This window comes from Euwallacea similis, chromosome 20, assembly GCF_039881205.1.
Source record: "Euwallacea similis isolate ESF13 chromosome 20, ESF131.1, whole genome shotgun sequence".
NCBI lineage: Eukaryota > Metazoa > Arthropoda > Insecta > Coleoptera > Curculionidae > Euwallacea > Euwallacea similis.
In genome coordinates this window covers 375,411-393,094 of record NC_089628.1, presented here as the reverse complement: position 1 = coordinate 393,094, position 17,684 = coordinate 375,411, and the positions used below count along the sequence as shown (strand labels likewise).

The 17,684-nt window shown below is 34.5% G+C and overlaps 4 protein-coding genes across 8 annotated transcripts; 2 read left to right on the top strand and 2 right to left on the bottom strand.

Annotated features, from left to right (window-relative positions):
- Positions 1 to 1,522: 1,522 nt before the first annotated feature.
- Positions 1,523 to 5,528, bottom strand: LOC136415504 (uncharacterized). Its single transcript, XM_066400092.1, has 3 exons — positions 5,333 to 5,528; positions 2,073 to 2,264; positions 1,523 to 1,834 (listed from the first exon to the last, which is right to left on the bottom strand). Exons 1-3 carry the CDS (start codon positions 5,408 to 5,410, stop codon positions 1,532 to 1,534), a joined length of 573 nt encoding a protein of 190 aa, XP_066256189.1. The 5' UTR covers positions 5,411 to 5,528; the 3' UTR covers positions 1,523 to 1,531.
- Positions 5,529 to 10,576: 5,048 nt separating this feature from the next.
- On the top strand, positions 10,577 to 11,936 carry LOC136415502 (dynein regulatory complex protein 8-like). The gene is made up of 3 exons (XM_066400090.1): positions 10,577 to 10,626; positions 10,749 to 11,197; positions 11,747 to 11,936. Exons 1-3 carry the CDS (start codon positions 10,599 to 10,601, stop codon positions 11,762 to 11,764), a joined length of 495 nt encoding a protein of 164 aa, XP_066256187.1. The 5' UTR covers positions 10,577 to 10,598; the 3' UTR covers positions 11,765 to 11,936.
- LOC136415500 (delta(3,5)-Delta(2,4)-dienoyl-CoA isomerase, mitochondrial) lies at positions 11,580 to 13,635 on the bottom strand. Its single transcript, XM_066400089.1, has 7 exons — positions 13,453 to 13,635; positions 12,869 to 13,013; positions 12,623 to 12,711; positions 12,232 to 12,479; positions 11,974 to 12,137; positions 11,783 to 11,909; positions 11,580 to 11,713 (listed from the first exon to the last, which is right to left on the bottom strand). Exons 1-7 carry the CDS (start codon positions 13,496 to 13,498, stop codon positions 11,618 to 11,620), a joined length of 915 nt encoding a protein of 304 aa, XP_066256186.1. The 5' UTR covers positions 13,499 to 13,635; the 3' UTR covers positions 11,580 to 11,617.
- A 421-nt stretch (positions 13,636 to 14,056) lies between these two features.
- Positions 14,057 to 17,597, top strand: LOC136415642 (E3 ubiquitin-protein ligase LRSAM1-like). Of its 5 annotated transcripts, XM_066400322.1 has the most exons (15): positions 14,057 to 14,153; positions 14,342 to 14,472; positions 14,569 to 14,811; positions 14,870 to 15,170; positions 15,225 to 15,319; positions 15,557 to 15,592; positions 15,747 to 15,842; positions 15,902 to 16,010; positions 16,068 to 16,185; positions 16,239 to 16,364; positions 16,416 to 16,659; positions 16,713 to 16,882; positions 16,936 to 17,054; positions 17,103 to 17,332; positions 17,394 to 17,597. In XM_066400322.1, the coding sequence occupies exons 2-15, from the start codon at positions 14,365 to 14,367 to the stop codon at positions 17,514 to 17,516; spliced, it is 2,118 nt and encodes a 705-aa protein (XP_066256419.1). In that variant the 5' UTR covers positions 14,057 to 14,153; positions 14,342 to 14,364; the 3' UTR covers positions 17,517 to 17,597. The 5 variants fall into 5 exon arrangements, with proteins under 5 accessions (XP_066256419.1, XP_066256423.1, XP_066256424.1 ...); XM_066400326.1 differs by lacking the exon at positions 14,342 to 14,472 and having other exon boundaries at positions 14,136 to 14,153; positions 17,394 to 17,596; XM_066400324.1 differs by lacking the exon at positions 14,057 to 14,153 and having other exon boundaries at positions 14,316 to 14,472; positions 15,557 to 15,586; positions 15,741 to 15,842.
- The last annotated feature ends 87 nt before the right edge of the window (positions 17,598 to 17,684 follow it).

The following is a 17,684-nucleotide window of genomic DNA, read 5'->3' as shown; positions in this document are numbered from 1 at the left end:
CAAAAACACTCTTAATAAAACTGATGCTCATTGTTTGGGAAAATTCCTAAGATGTTGCTTATCCATTTTAACACATGTTAAATATTAAATCTTCAACACATCTCAACTAATTTAAATTCCATTAACGTTTAGAGACAAGAATTATGAGATGAAAATTGCCAATCACGAAAAAATGTTTATTTTTCAGGCTTTCCAGCAAGGTTAAGGTACTAGTGCAAAAATAAATATTTACAGCATTACAGCACCGTTATTAAGGGAGATATTCGAGTTTTGGTTTGTTTTGAATGGATTGAGATCGGGCTATAAATTGAGAAGATCTGGAGGTAAATCGTTCCCAGAAAAAGCATAAAATAAAATTGATTTTCGTTAGCTAGCAATTAGTGAGTTATAATAAGATACCGTAAGCTGCAGTTTGGGATCATTGAAATTTCCAGGATGTGAGTTTTGAATTTCCAGCAGCTCGATAATCACAGTGCATGTGTTTGCACATCTAGTAGTTTTAAAATTTCATGTAGAAACACTATAGTCTTTTCCGGATCGACTCACCAAATTTTGCTCTCTCTATTGTTTTTTTTTAACGAAAAACTCCTCTATATTTAGGGCTTTCTCACTGATAATAATCCTTTCCAGGATGAATTACAATTTACCTCTCCGAGTAGACAAATGCGAAACTACGCATCTCGCTGTTAATAAGCAAAGCAAAAGTCGATTAACTGAACTCTGCATATTCTCGGAAATCTCTGTTCTATATTACACCAGAATACTTCCTAGTGTCTATATTTATAGACTTGAATCTCTGAATCCTGAAATTCTACATCCTCTAAAAAATTACTGCTTTCCCAGCAACCACGTATCAAGTAATTTCGCGTAAAATGCAGCAATTAAATATCAAACAATTCAAGCCTTTAATTCTTTTTTTATTGATTTCTTGTTGCCTGAATTAAACAGAAATCCACATAAACCTCATCTGAATTCAACTTCTTTACTAGTCCTTGATCACTTCGACCCAGCTTTATAGCGGGGTGAGATTGGGCGATGACCCAGTTCGGTAAACTTTTTCTTGGGGGTTGGAGGGCTATGATTAAAAATTTCGTCCAAAGCATCAGAATGTCTAAGGCCGGCCCTGCTTCGAACTAACCTTAACTGATAGAAATTACTTAAAATTACTAATAAAAATTCAATTTAAATAATACCATCATTAAATCGTCCAAAATGTTACTTTTTTTTCAATGAACCGCTCTTCTCTCGAACTCCGTTGAATACTTTTCTGTTCCTATAGGTGTCCCTAGTCTTTATCTGTTTTTGAGTTCAAGTTCATTAAAAAGAGAGTTTTAGTAAGTAATTATAATGAAGGAGCTCTCAGCTAGAAAAACCTGTCGGTAAAAGGTTATTTTTTAACTTTCAATACCTTGCCGAATTTTATTCAAACATGAAGATATTTAGTTGTTTATTTCAGATAATTCTGTCTTCCCCTCAAACTTTCCTGTTTTATCATAAAAACAAGTAAATTTATACGAAAAAAAATATATTTCTATCCAACGGAATATGTCCTAATAAACATGTCTCCTTCCTCAAAGCCCTCAAACTCACTGGACTCTCTCCCATAATTCGTATACCCAGTATCCACGCTCACTTGTTTTTTCAAAATCTTCGTTTCCTTTGACTTTTCTCCTTCTTTATTTTTCTCATAATTTATCTCAGCACTTTCTTCGGATTTGGAGAATACCTCGTTGTCATGAGCCCCTCGATTGTCAGTGGTGGACTGTATATTTCTGATATTGGTCAATTTCTCTAAGACTGACGTCACCTGTTTCTCCACCTTCAGATCTTGCTTCTGAAACAAGAAGTTAAATAAGAGTTAATTAAGTTCTTAGCTATTTGCTGGTATAAACAAACCAATAAAAGTTTTACACTAGTTAATCGCTGTCATGGAGACTTGGCTCTAAACTTTCCGAAAACTCTTAAACTTTTAGAGGCAGCGTCGATTTTATTTTCATACAAGAGAAATCCATTTGCAGGTTTCGAAAGGCTTTGAATAAATATTATGTGGAGAGTTGCTCTTTTCAGCTTACTTTTTGTTTCAGTTTCCTCCTTCTTGACGCGTACCATAACCATAAGAGATAGAAGAACATAATTGAAGCAGCGCTCGTTAAAGCAGAAGCTTGAGAGGCTGTATGAGACACTATATGGTACAGGCCTAAGCCCATGAGGAAGAGAACCACTGATACTGCCAAATAGCGACCTGTTTGCCGCCTTTCTTCCTCCTATAAAGAGAATCGAGGATGAAAAGGGGAAATCCAAATTGTATTGCACGAACAATAAAACTAAAATTACATTATTATGAACAAAATATGGTACATTTGATTGAGTTATTGCCTCATAATTTACAACACGCCTGATTACTGTTAGGTTATAACGTATTGTACGAAGAGTTTGCTATATAGATAGTACCTCGGGAAAGTATGTATCTGAATAGATCAATAAATTAGTTGCTTTATTCCACGCTAGTAATCAAGTAGTGCTGCATGGTAATGAAATCATTAAATAATGGAATAGTTGCTTTACTCCTCGGTGAAAAAAAACCATCATGTTCTAATTACATCGTTTCAGTAAAAATACATTTTGATTTTACTTAAAGTCTGAAAGAAATTAATTATTATTAAATCAATCTAGCATGGACATTAAAAAACGATTAAATTTTTATTTCTCCGTTTATTTTCGGAGGCTTTTTATTCCAGGGGATTCGGTTGAGGTTCGATATGGATCGTTAAACATATTGAAAACAGAAGAGATTTTGATGTGAACACGTGTTTTAAGAATTATTTGTGGATATCTTAAGACAAATTTGCTCTTTCACTTGCCTAGAAATCTATTGTCTAAAAACGTCCTTTCTATGGGCGTTATGACAACGCCACTCTCTGTACCCGTTTTCAAGGATATCAATTTTTGACTATAATTATCATTTGGATTTTTAGTTTAACACGTTAAGTGCCGCCGTACAATCGGAAAATTTGGCCCCTGGGACCACATTTTTTTTTGAAATTTTGTTTTCCTTTTGCGATTAGTTTATCATACAGAATAGTTTTTTTCAAAAGTAGCTAAAATTTTTGAGTTATAATCTATTATTATGAGGTACACGTTCTATGTCGCGTGGCCTGTCTGTACATGTATTCATGCTAGACCGCGCGACATTAAAGTGGTGTCTCACTTTTTGCACATTTAAACTGGTATTTTCCTGTTTTTTATAGCAGGAATAACGATACGGTTGTTTTAGTTCTCCACAGAGTTTTTTCGTTGAGTAAGGTTTAGTAGTGCATATTACAATGTCTGATCCTTATATTAAAAAGCAAAAGCGGCTTCAGGACATTTGGAATGAACTTATGTCTGATGAAGAAGGTAACACCAGTGAATTTGGAGACGTTTATTTGTTTGATGTTTACGTGCCTAGTGAGAATAGTAAGAATGAATCAATTAGACAGTATGTCGTATACTCATCAGAGTTTAAAAAAATGAAAATGAAAATGTCAAAAATACTACAGACCAACACCGTCGATTGATCCCCAGGCCACGCTTTTGCATTTCCCATATATGTATGTATAGACCTTTAGCGCGAGACATACTGGCTTTGTCACACCACAAAATAGTACAGCTAGTAGTGAGACACAGCATGTATGTCACACGGCCCAAAGATGAAAATTAGATGTGGCACACGCATTGTACCTCATGGCGCTTAACGTGTTAAAAGAAGTAATGTCTTAAAATTAATAGGAGTTTTATCAAACTTTATAATTCATTTTTGATCCTCGCAACATTCCCAAATGATATTTTTCCCCTAACATTCCCCCTAAAATGCGTTTTCTCAATGAGGACAACGCCTTTGCTGACTCATCATGGGAAAGAACTTTTAGGAAATCTCCTAACGGTTTTAAAAATCTTTTCAAGGGAAGTTTCCATAATTTTCAATTGTTTTTATGAAAAACACAAAGAAAATTACTGAGACTACTCTCTCTGCCACCAATTAAATACCTAGGTATATAAAATGCCTTAGGTTTATTTATTTATATATTGGTGAATTTCTTTATATTCTGAGGTTATTTATGCTCCCTATCCAAATATTCCCTTTGCGGATAACAACGAGAATGGGGCAACGCTTTGCGGGTCTGATCGCGGTTTGCAGGCTCTAAATAATTTGCTCAAGTTAGCTTCGCTTTAACTCAAGCTAAAACACGAAATAATGTGAATTTCGCTTCATCGTGTTTTAATGATACCCCTTACGACTATGAAAATCTAGCCAGTTATGTTGATTTTAATCAGTTACATGTCCAAACATGCATAAACTTTCTTTACAGTTTTCCACGAATTTTTGAGCGGCCGGTTAATTATTGTATTTGTTCGTATATTTGCTTTTTCAAACGGTCCAGTTTTTCAACTAGGAAAATACATGGGTATTGCATCGTGAGGGAACAAAATTTACTAGAGTAACAACAGTAAAATACAAAAATAACATAGATAGGGCATATTCATGCTTCGGCATAGATAAAACTTCCCATTCAAGCTCAAATTAAAATGTATGTGTATACGTGTGGGACGTTAATTAAAAAGCATTTTTGAGACCATTTGTCGCGTTATAAGGAAAAACAACTAATTAACCTTCCCTTGCAAGGTGACCTGGCAAGAAGAGAAGAATGCATTATACCTACGAGCAGAGTCAAAACCTCAGAGTTGCGATGTTTCATTTCGTACTAATAGTGAAGAGGAATGTTTAAATCGAAATCAAGGTGTTAACACAAACCCTTAGAATAAGCGGTTATCTTCTTTTTCCCTCATCTTTAGGCTGTTGCACATGCCTTCAAGCACCGAAAGCGCACTAATCCTAAGGCTAACAAACCACGAAATAAGCTTTCATTACTCCCTCACAATCAAGTGTAAATAATGACTCAGTTCTATAATCCAGACTGGATTTACTCGACGGAAGGGACTAGCTGGGTTAAGGGTCTTGGCCCTGTAATTATTCGAAGCCGCCCGGCGTCAAACGGTGATCTGCATTAAAAAATAAGAACTTTCTCTATCGTCCCCTTTGAAGTTGACTGACCATGAAGAATCATAGACCCAACGGAGGTGTTGGAGGAGTTGCTATCCCCCCCCCCCCCTTTACGTAAAGTATGCCTCGGAAACAAGTTACAAGAAATAATAGAAGAGGTTTTTAGCAGGTTTGCACCAACCCATATTTGGGAAAATTGATTTTTTTCATTTATCCCTCCCTCTTAAAATAAATTTTGTGCTACGCCTGTGAAAGGAATTTCAGGTATTTTCCAAAAAATTACACACGTACTCTTAGAGTGGCATCAATTTCCTCGGTATCCGGCATGTGCACTATAAAATTTTCTTTAGCTTCGTCTAACACAACCATGGTTAAACTGTCTGAAACCGGCACCAACGAACAGATCAACACGAATTCGCTTTTCTCGAAAAATTCCTTTTTCACAAGTTTACAAAAATCTACCTTTACTGGCAGCTAATCGCAGTCAGAATCGGGCACTGATTGGTCACTCCAGCAGACGCTCATAAAGCAGCCAGGGAATTAAAACGTTATGAAAGTTGTAAATAAACTCCTCCGCATGTTTTCATTGAGAAAAATGTTGATTGGAGAAGGTGGAGAATTTTATGAGCTTTTTACGTGCGATGTTGTCAGGCTTCAAGGTTTTAACCTTAACTATAACTTCAAGTGTAGAGATTTAATTAAAAGGTTGCCACCCTTGGTCCAGAAAAATGGCATTATTTTTACAGCTCTGGACAACTATTTCTTGGCAAATGAGGCACTAATCAATGGAGGCGTAACTGGAGACAACGACGTCATCGTAACCTCTTACGTGTTTCATGCACCAATGGCGTACCTCTGCGACAAAATTACGTCAGAGGGACACTAATATGTGGCCTACCGCCGAAAAATCTGGATCTTTCATCAATCCAAATGCTTCAGTTAAGAATACTTTAATAAGGTTTTTATATCAATAATAGTTTTTGTCTGATAGATGGCCTCTACGTACTTCAACGTTCCCATGGATATTACCCTTTTAGTGAAGTTTCCAGGACTTTGTCTATTGGTCCTAAGGGTCAAATTATTGGGGTGCTGTTATCACATTAACAGGAGCATGATTTCCATGAAAGGGCAGCAACGAGCCGATATAGTACGCTTTTATGTTCGAGTTAACAAGAGCTTACGGAGACATAATCCTGTCCACTTGGGAATAGGCCTGGCTTCTAAAAGTAACACTATCTCCTTCATAATTGCTACAGTTTTTCCGTTTAATTAGAGATTTAACTCCACCTCTCCCCCTCACAATTTCTTTGATAAGTAAATTATTCATTTTTTTCATTATTCATTCATGAACGGTTTTTGGGTACGATATATTCATTGAACCATTATTTCTGGGGCACTCTGTATATACAAAATATGCAAATAGCTCATTTGCTGTTATCGTCCCGAAATCATTAATCGAACTGCAAACGCACCTTAATGATCTTTATTGCATTAGTATTGTTGCTTGATTTTATTGCCTTACAATTTAGGCAAAAAAAACTTCTTGCTGGTAAGGTATTGTCTCTTGATGAGTTGACTCTGTTTAGAATATTTCATGAATCAGTTCGAATAGAGGTAGAGGGGAAATATCGAGAACAGCAGATTCTCGAGAAGAGCAGATCCAATTAGATGCAGGCGTATCCTGTTCATTTGGTAGCAAAACTCGATTCTTCGAAACCCAATCACCGGCAGGAATGCCGTGACCAAATAAAAGCAAGAAAATCCCTCTTTTCTCAGGGGAGAGAAAGGCCACGAGCAAATTAATCAGCGATTGCGCCACGATATGGCTTAACCGAATCTGTTTAGCGAAACAAGAGGACAAGAACGCAAAACCCATCGGCCAATAAATGTCGAATTTAATTAGATGTGTTTTCTTGACCCAGTTCACCGCCAGATTCAATTAAAACAACCAACAAGGAATGGTAGAAAATAAACAGGACGAAATTGGATCTCGTCCCGCCTTTCTTTGAAAAAACGCGGCCATCCATAAACAATACATCGATCAATCAATTTTCATTTCGTTCTATTTCAGTGTGCAGGGTGCATTCGGTCTTTTTTACTTCTAATGGATCGTACAGTGCATGGATGGATGCAAAAAGTACAAAACAAACACGAATTTTTGCACCTCTATTGGAATCGATGGGGTACATTAATAAGCTAGATGTTGGGAAAGTTACCGTTTGCAGATTCGCAAAGTGTTATCCCTGTACGTCAGACGTAGTCAAGGGGATGTGAGGGTTCCACCCCCACCATTACTCCTAAATGATATTTAAGTTATCTTTAATCTGATTTCGCATCCGAACGGAAATTTCTTATTTCTCATTAAGACCAGTTATTTTTAACGATCCCCCCCCACACACACACAAAATTTCAAGTCCTATAAAATCACTAGAATAGGCAAACTTTTCTAAAAAGCTTGAACGAAAAATCATACGATTAATCCCTGAATAAAGGCTCATTAAACCAACAACCTGATGGGAAAAATCCACGCTCAACCCAAATCATACAAACCGGTCCTCTCTTCTTACTGGCAAACATTGATTTTGCACGTTGCGAAAAATAATAAAGCAACGTTCGTCCGCCGATTTAACGGTACCTGAACAATCCAATGAACCGTGCCTTTTTGGCTCTACGGTATGACTGCAAAGCTGTCCTCTCAAACTTTACCAGTTTCACTTGCTTTGAGAAGATGTGGCGATAAAACGTGCTGCTCCAAACAACCAAACCACGGGTAAATTGGTTTATCTAAATGAGACTTTAACATATGTAGTCATTGATTAAATGAGCTTTTCCTGCCAATCAGGTAATTAATTTATCACTGTTCACGTGATCGCTGCTCAATAAAGTGTGCTTAAGAGAATTAATCGCGTGGTCTTATCAACTGAGAGATTAAGCTTCTTTGGGAAAATTTGCTCCCTTAGATTTATTATATTCTCTTTGCTGACATTTTAACGAGACTCATCAATTTATTCCGTTAAAGTTCCGGCATGGCATCTTCTTATATTTTTCTGTATATTTCCTATTAAGCGAAGTACCGGTAAATTAGCCAATCCTCCATAAAATTATCAAAAACTGGCAACATCGCACACACTGTTTACAAATCTGAAAAGACTGAATGTGGTAGTCCTTTACAGTTTTCTACTCCCCCTCCCTCCCCTTTGGCGAATTAGGCTCTAATCCGTGACGATGAAATTGGAGAAAATATCGTCACCATAAGCTGTTATATCTTATTTGCGCCGGCGCATGATACATCTCTGACCGACAAAATGACGTCACAAGGGCACCAACAATGTAGATTGCTTATAAGTAATTTGAGTACCATCTCTGCTTTCTGCAATCAAGGATTTATCTACAAACATACGGTATACCCCGTGCCTTAAATTTGAATTGAAAAAATTTAGTCAGTCTGTGAAGAATTTTTCAAAATTAAGACATTTTTAATCTATCATATTCCGGTCTTACAAACCCTCAAATAGTTACTTTTTCATAGAGTGCAGAAATTAGCACAACGCCAATTCTGTATTTTCACAAATCTACACGATATTCTGATATCAAGTTTATCCTGCTTGGTAAAACAGCATTTCAGCATTACACTTACAAAGTTTGAACTTTGAATAGACGCGAACAGTAGACTCTGAATACGCCAAAATTGATGTTACAAAACTTCTTGACATTATGGTGATTATTGAATGTTCTCGAAATCCCTTTCAAATTAATATTCTTACATTGACTCTAAGTAGTGTTTATCTTTGAGATCAAAGGATGTGAAAATACAGCACATCAACTCTGTGTAATTATTGTATTTGTCTTATTTTGCTTTAGATGTGGCACTGTACCGCTCCACCAATGATAAGGATAGAATGAAACTCTTTCAATGAATCATACTTCCTCTGTATATTTAGATCTCAAAGCATACATTGCGACATATAACTCATTATTTATCACACGCAAATAAATAGCAAACCCTCATCAGTACAATGATAAATCGTACATTAGTTCATCGTTCTGAAGTTCTCAGGTTACACCATTTGACCTTTCATTGTTACATCCAGCTTATCACCAACTTTAAATTGGCCGTACGATATCCTCGCCGAACAGCATCAGTTAATAGTTGTCATTCACCATGTTGTTCCATGTTCTTTATCGCATTGCCATGAAACACTGAAGAGTGTTATGTGGTGGTAGAAACAAAAATTGGTAAGTCTACTTTAATAAGCATTTGAGCCTCAATTAATTCCTTGGTGATTTTTAAGATTATGAATTGTAGCAGGCCAAATAATGAGACGGTCCCAGCATTAATCCTAGACAACTTAATATGCCAAAATTGCTTCAGCTACATGACAGTATTGCCCATTTACATTCAGTCAAATGGAGAGCAAAAATGCGGTCGTTGTATCTCTTCTACGAAGAAATACTTGAAAAATTCCAAGCCCTTTTGTTTAATTGAGGACGATCGATGGGAAGACGTCTACAACATGCTTGTAGTTATCTTGGGCCATGCGAGTTACACCTATTTATTCCCTTGCGTAAATAGGCTAGAGGGTTGCAGAGAGTTGCTGCGGCTCGAAGATGTGGAGAGACATGAGGAATTATGCGTTGTCAAGAAAATTCAATGCCCTCTATGCTCGTTTCAAGGCGCTGGAACCCAATTGATAAATCACTTTAAACACCTCCATCACAAATTCTTTCAAAACCAGGCAGTCGACGTAATTTTGAACACCACCAATAGCTACAAAGAAATCGTTATCTTTTCATCCAGGTTTCCAGACGTTCTATTGCTAGTTAAAGTGTTATTTGAACTGGAAGCCAGGCATTTTTCGATTGACATATCATGCATTAGCAATTCTGCTCCTCGAGTCGTAAGACTGTTATTTCGAATAAAATATGGCACAAAGAGAAAAAGTAAATATTTGGAGCTGCTATCAGAGAGATTGAATATTTCAAAAGGAAACAGTTACCAGATATCTTTTCAAATAAACGACTTCCATGTCTTGGATGCGCCGAATGTGAAATGTGCTTTTAATGTATTAATATGATTTGTCTTTAGATTACCTACTTATGATGATTAAATACTAATTGATAAGTCCGATTTTAGTAATAGTCTAAAATCAGTTGCATTTTATTAAGCTTTATGTCCTTTTTTCAAAACTTTCATAGATTTTGTTAACTTACGAGTCGGATTAAGAAGGAATACAATTCTTTTCAAGTAGAAATACCGCCTTTAAATCCTTAAAATTTATAAAAAAACAAATGGATATTAATGATATCTCGATATAATGGCGAATGTAATTTTAAATTTTTTTAATGTAAAAATATTTGTCGATTATAGTCCGTTGTCTAAGAGATTAAAATTTCATTAATAATGTCCAAATATGTTGCCAATATACCCTTAATATATAAGTAGAGATGTTTCCATGGGAACGTTTGATCAATCAGTCAACGTATTCTGATGTAAATCAATGTAACTAACATTTTTTTTGTCAATAAATTGCTGGAATTTGCGTAAATTTATGTGAAAATGGATGATGACCAGGACGAAATTATAGGTTCGATATTATATCACACACACACACACACACACAGATATATATATTTATATACGGAATCATTTCAATCCAATTAATCATGAAGAAATAGCTTTTTTAATACTGTAAACCTGTTCTTTTAGTACCAATTAACAATGACTTAGAACGAAGAATCGCAGACGCCTTCGAGGTATTCGATCATGCAGGGAATAAATCTATAGACATTAGAGAAATCGGAACCATAATCAGAGGTTTGGGCTGCTGCCCTACTGAAGCTGAAGTCCAGGAGATTACTGTAGGCGTGGAAGACCCTGCAACTCCTGGAAGCGTCCATTTATCGAAATTCTTGCCCTATGTTTCTCAATTGATTACAGAGCATCGGTATGAGCCTGCCAGCCCTGAGGTACTTCTGGAGGCTTTCAGGACACTAGATCCTGAGCAGCACGGTTATTTAACCAAAGACTACATGTCAACGTTAATGACCCAGGGTGGAGAGCCGTTCAACCAAGACGAATTAGATGAAATGCTCGAAATTGCCATTGATCCTCAAACTCAGACAATTCCCTATGAGTACTACATTAATCAGTTAATGGTAAGCCAATCTCAAGTTACTTAAAGGTTCTTTTTGCAAATGACCTATCTTCTAATCATCAGCAGTCTCTCTTCCCCCTAAATTCCTAACATGCCTCGAGGAAAAATAACGTTTCCAATTTGGTAAACAAAGCGGAGACTCAGAAACCTGCACCTTTACCACTTCTATAACGAACATCTGTATATCTGAAGGCTGCAGAAAAATACTATATAGTAAAAAAGTTTATTTTATGCTTTTTTCATTCTTTTTTATCTCTAATTGAAATTTTTTTGGAGGTTTGTAAATTCTTTTTATTTTTTGGGAACAAGGTCAACAAATTTTGATTTATGAACATTTCTGTACTTGATGCAATAAAAGGCACTTTTTACAACATATGTTTATTAGTAATATAATTTTTTTATTAGCTAATAATTTAGTTTTTTACAATTTTGAGAATTTTGGAGGACTCTTTGATATCTGAGCAGTAATTGAATTTATTAAGTCCTCGCTCTGAAGCATGATTTGATTCAAATTAGCCTAAAAAAATTAATTATTGAACTTTTTTTATAGGTGGATGAGAACCATTAATTGTAGTGAATAACTTACTACATGATCCAGTCCTTCTTGAGTTGTATGACTCATAGAATACACCCAGCTAGCCTTGGTGGTTTGGACTGCAACTGGACTCTTCTGTGCTATTTCTTCTGCTAAACTTAAAGCACCCTGCACCATTCTAAAATAAAAATTATTAGTATCTGTATTTAATAATTCTATCATCAAAGCCTTTCAAAACTTACTCCTCTTTATTATCAAATATTTTTGACACCAGTCCAAGTGATAAAGCCTCTTCAGCTGGCACTTTCTTGCAAGTATAAGTAATCTCCCTGGCTAAACTATCTGATCCAACAATTTTTGGAAGCCTTTGCAATACACCTATGTCAGCAGCCAAGCCTACATCTATCTAAAATTAATTAAAACACCCACAGTTTACTACCGCCAAATAATGTGACATATTATTACAAATCACCATAACAATTAAATATTTATTATCCTACCTCTTTAATGTGAAAATAAGCATCTTTTGTGCAATACCTAATATCAGCAGCAGTAATTATATTAACTCCTGCTCCAATGCAACCATTATGCACTGCAGTAATCACAGGTTTCTTGCACTTCTCTAATGAGGACATGCTATCTTGAAATTTCTTTATTGTACCCAAAAATATTTTTGCTTTCCGAGCAGAGTCATCTACAAGGGCCACTTGGGGTATTATAGTTTGGCTAAAAGCCTGTAAATCAAGTCCTACAAGAAGAAACAAAATAGAGAATGTTTTGTATTTTTTCTCATAATTTTACTTGCAAATCCTTGTTACCTTACTTTATAATCTAATAAACCACACTTTATTTTTCAATATAAAAATAAAAAAATTAATAATAAATACAAACCTGCAGTGAACAATTTTCCTGCACCAGTAAGTACTACAGATCTACAGTCTTCATGATCACTTAGTAGATCAAAGCACTGTTTTATTTCACTACAAATGATATAATTATTCTTCCTTGTACCCTGCCACACATGTGAAGTGACCCACATAATTTTAACAAACCAAAATTCCATACTATGTACTTTTATAATTGCTTCTCTTTTAAATTTCATCCTTTAAGAAGTTTTTAATGATGAATAAAATTTACCTAAACAGTGTCACATTCATAGCATTCAATTTCTCTGGCCGATTTAGTTCCACATGAAAAACATACTCTTTTGGAGTAGTAACTGCTAGATGTTGAAATGTTGGTAAGGATGATGTGGACATTCTAGCCAAGTTTTTAACAATTGCTAAAAGAGTTATTAAAGAAATTATTTAATTTTTTACTGTTTTATTCAGCAAATGTTCACGTGGTGTTCACTCATTATATATCACTTATTAATGTTAGGTAAGACAAAAATACCTAATATCAACCTATTTCAATATGATACCTATTGCCATACTATTTGCTTATTGTTAATTATTAGGAAAATTATAACAGTAATAAGGTATGAAATAATTTTCAAATTAAGTGCCAAATTTGACTGGCATTTTACATTAAAAAATTTCTTATAGTTCCTCATAAAGAATCTTAATTAAATAAAGTTTGCATGTAAAAAAGCAATAGACACCTGAAACATTTAAAGACACTTAAAATAATTAGGCAAAATGGATAGTCTTATAGGACAGTAGGGTCCTTTACCTTAAGTATATTGGTTAAGTAAAAATATTTATTGCCAAAATACTTACAACTATTTAAGAACAATTGCCTGATTTGTGAACTCCCAACGAACATTTTCAAAACGGACTACAAAAGTGTAGTTTTTAAATTCCTGTAACTTCTAATAAATTTACACCTAAGGACTGAATAGACTTTGAAGCAGCCACGTTTCAAATAAACTATAATATAATTATATTAAGTATTATTTTTTGGAAGAATATGAAACAGCTAAAGGAACAAAGGTCACACTGGGACACTACAGTAGTACCAATGAGAATACAAAAAAAAATTATATACTCTATGTGCATAAGCTATATTAAAAGTATTTAATAAATATTATGTTTACCAATAAAACGGCCATTAACAGGTACTAATTAAACTAATTAATTTATAATTTAATAAATAACACATAAACAATAAAAAATAATAAACAAGGATCAAAACTAACTTAAGATATTTATAACATTAACACTAACAAGATAATGGAAGACATATGTATTTGGCAGAATAGCTACCGTCTCTTTTTTTATTATAGTATTAAAAGAAGAAAACCATACACTTCAAGAAAAATATTCTGACATTTATGCCATTGAGGTAAACAGATGATTGTAATCATCAGCTGTTGTGTAGCATGTAGATGTTTTATATTTTTCTCATAATTTTGGTTTATCAATGTTTTCCTTTAATTAAATAAATATGAATACATGAGAGCAATTCGTGTGTAGAAATGGTGAGAAGAAACGTTCTTGATTGTTTTGTTCTATTGACGATATTGATATGTCATAAAACAGTAATTGTACAATGACTCACAGTTTTAGTAACCTTGTACACAATAAAGTAGCTACTTAGAGAAGAAAATAAAAGCTTTTTGAGAAGCCATTCTGAAAAATATATTACTTAGAAGATTAATTTATTTAGGTTTAAGCTAAAGACTAAAGTCAATGGTTGTATCAGAGCTAGTATCATTTGTAACATGTGATATAGTATGTACAATGTTCAGAAGGAAGAAGTCCTGCAATAAGAAGCTTCTCGAACATAAACTTTATCTGGTAAGACCTAATACAACATCCAACTCATAAAATCATGCGTTACAACAGCCATTTGACAACCTTGTTTATTTAATATTATTACTTCATAATTTTCAGGCAAGAGAGAACCCCGAACCAGACTTTGATATTTCCTCTTGTGACTTATCAGAGATTCCCAATGGTATTTATTCCCTCTGCAGAGTTTTCCTCAAACAGTCTCTCATTCTCAACAAAAATCACTTATCTTCATTATCAGGAGGGGGTGACTTAAAAGATTTATCAGGCTTAAAAGTTCTCAATATATCCCATAATGAATTTGAATATTTGCCTAGTGATATTGGGTTGTTAACAAATTTAGAGGTAGATAGTAGCTTTTAGAGAAGCAAGTCCATTGCTTAGAATGTTTTAAACATTTTAGGAGTTTTATCTGGATAATAACAAACTGAAATCCTTGCCAAACTCACTGTGCAACTTAGTCAATTTGAAATGTCTTGGTTTAAGTAGTAACAAGCTGAAACTACTGCCTGAAGATATAGGAAATTTAAGCTCTTTAAAGATGTTAAACTTAGAGGGAAATGATATGCTAAAACAACTGCCAAAGAGTATTTGCAAAGCAAAACTTTTAAGTAATTTGTGTTTAGATAGTGAGAATTTTGTATACCCTCCAAGTAATGTGGTTGCCAATGGTTTAGAGGCCTTAATGGATTATATTTGTAATGGTAATAAACTTATCTTGTATAAAATTGAGTGTGCATTTTGTTGCAATTTTGTAGATGTTGGCATTGAATACACTGCCTCAAGTGAGGAATTGGTTGATAGAAAACAGGATAGTGATTTAGGAGAGATAGGTAAACCTGATCACTTTCAGGTAAATAGAATGGGTCAAGGAAAATATTCATATTGTGTTAAATTTAAACTTCAAACTCATCAAGTAGCTTATAGGTGAACTATCAAGAAAGGTATTAAATTATTGTGTAATTATAAACTGTTTATGCTTTAAAAAGTGGTAAAGAAGTTTCAATTTAACACATTTATTTTCCTTTAACATTGATACTGAATTGGCTCTAATTGTTTTAAACATGCTGACTTATCTTTTATATTTTAGGAGAAAATTTGCGAGCTAGAGAGAAAAAAGGCATGTGTATTTCATTTATTTACTCATAGTTATTCATATTCGTAGCTTATAGCTTAGTTTAGTAAAATTCACCTTTTCTTTCACTTATTGCTTGCTTCATATAAGAATTAATATATATAAAATTTAAGAACATAAACTTATCAAACAATTGCAGTTGAAGAAAGCACAAGAGTTTCTAGAAATTGAGAAAAATAATGATTTAATGCAAAGACAGGAAATCGAAATGGCAAATGTGCACAAAGCTAATAGACAGAAGGTAGAATAACCCTTTTCTTCTCCAATTCTTTGTAATTTAAGGACAATTAACCCTTTTAGTTATTAGCCACAATTTCTCAAAGACAATCAAAGTTCGATTCTGCACTCAATAGATTTCAGCAAGGACGGGAAGCTGAGAGGTTCAGACTTATAGAACATCTTCAAGAAGGTAGAATTTCGCCATATTTTATACATATTTAAAATAGACGTTAATTATCGATTTTAGCGGAAAATTATGCTTGCACTTCTATAAACAATCTTTTAAAATTGAGTAAAGAGCCAGTCTGGCAGCTGCTAGAGAAAGAGGAGGAGGAAAAAAAGAAACTTCTGAGCGCCGTTGATAAGTAAAAAAGTTCACAATTATTTTAAGTTTTTGTACTAAATTGGATTTGTTAAGGTACAATGCAGATTTGCACAAAACCGACATATTAGCTGCCATGCAAGACATTTTAAAGCAGGAAACTGAATTATTTAATAAGTATAATAAAAATAAAACAGAAACGTCGAGAAGTATTCTAGAATTGTTAGTCCAAATAATTATTACAGGATTTTTGTATAACTGATTGTGATTTAGGGAATTAGAAACTGATACCAAATTGGCGCATATTTTAAAGGGCCAGGAAGCCCATAAAGCAAACTTGGTTCAAAACTTAGTTGAGGATACCCATTTGCAGAAAGCTGCAGTGAGTACTCTGTTGGAAAGGGGTGATGCTCGTAGCTGGGGTTTACTGCAGCAAGTGAGACTTGTTGAATCTCAATTAGCTGCTCTTACAACTATTGAATTGGACAGAAGAAAGCTAAAAATAGATGAGCATTTGGTAAGTTTAGATATCCTTGCAAATGGCGTTTGATGGTGTGTAATACGTTCTAGAACGAGCTGGCTGAACAACGCGTAAACTTATCTATTTTGTTAATGGATTTGCTGGAGCAACAAAGAGAGAGACGCTCCCAACTTTTATCTACATTACAAACTATGGAGGACAGCATTTGTGATAACTCCGAAGATTTTTGGTTGAGACAATATCAACAGTTGCTGGAAAAGTAGGTTTTAGATGCCGTATATTTTGATTCAAAATTCAAAATTTTCTTTTTAGATTGCCTCAAGGGTTGTCTCATGCCCAGAAAAACATAGATCCGAGGTTGGCTGAAATGCTATTGGCTAATGGTGTCTTACATTGTTTGCCCTTTTTAGCCAAATTGACGCAATCTCAATGTAATAATTAAGGTTTTTAAATATGTTGTCACAAATTATATATTTCAGCAAACACCAAAAGCATAACTGAGTTAGACCTAATTGAAGCCGGAATTAGGATTCCATTTGACCGTCAAAAAATTCTAGATTCTTTGCACGCTTATTCAAAAGAACAAATATCTTGTAATTACATTCCATCAGCTCCTGCAGCCGAAGAAAACGAAGCCTCAGCTCCTCCCCTACTAGATGATATTAAAGCCATAACCACTGTCGAATGTGTGATATGCTTAGATATAGAGGTAAGTTTTTACATTCCAATTGCATAGAACACACTTACTCTTAAATTTTGTAATTTTTCAGTGCCAAGTGATCTTTGTACCTTGTGGCCACTTTTGCTGTTGCTTCAACTGTTCAGGGCCAGTACAGAAGTGTCCATTATGTAGGACCAATATTGAGAGAAAAGTCACAATGTTGTTTCAATAGTTTTTGAGATTTTGATAGTTAGAACACACCTTTTTAAAATGCTGCTTTCATCGCGCTCTATTTACTTTTTATACACCAAACATCATCCAATTAGATGGATAGAAAAATTAAGACGAATTTGTCATCGTCCGTTAAACTCCTGAAAACCCAAATCAAAGGCCAAAATGA

Coding starts and splice junctions, on each gene's coding strand:
- LOC136415504 (XM_066400092.1), bottom strand. CDS start 5,410: ATGGTTGTGTTAGACGAAGCTAAAGAAAATTTTATAGTGCACATGCCG. Junction 2,265..5,332: donor AAATTGATGCCACTCTAAGA/GTACGTGTGTAA, acceptor TTCTCTTTATAG/GAGGAAGAAAGGCGGCAAAC. Junction 1,835..2,072: donor GGAGGAAACTGAAACAAAAA/GTAAGCTGAAAA, acceptor TTCTTGTTTCAG/AAGCAAGATCTGAAGGTGGA.
- LOC136415502 (XM_066400090.1), top strand. CDS start 10,599: ATGGATGATGACCAGGACGAAATTATAG. Junction 10,627..10,748: donor TGACCAGGACGAAATTATAG/GTTCGATATTAT, acceptor CTGTTCTTTTAG/TACCAATTAACAATGACTTA.
- LOC136415500 (XM_066400089.1), bottom strand. CDS start 13,498: ATGTTCGTTGGGAGTTCACAAATCAGGCAATTGTTCTTAAATAGTT. Junction 12,138..12,231: donor CTTATTTTCACATTAAAGAG/GTAGGATAATAA, acceptor AATTAATTTTAG/ATAGATGTAGGCTTGGCTGC. Junction 11,714..11,782: donor AAGAAGGACTGGATCATGTA/GTAAGTTATTCA, acceptor TAATTTTTTTAG/GCTAATTTGAATCAAATCAT.
- LOC136415642 (XM_066400322.1), top strand. CDS start 14,365: ATGGTTGTATCAGAGCTAGTATCATTTGTAACATGTGATATAGTATGT. Junction 14,473..14,568: donor TCGAACATAAACTTTATCTG/GTAAGACCTAAT, acceptor CATAATTTTCAG/GCAAGAGAGAACCCCGAACC. Junction 17,055..17,102: donor CAAATTGACGCAATCTCAAT/GTAATAATTAAG, acceptor TATATATTTCAG/CAAACACCAAAAGCATAACT.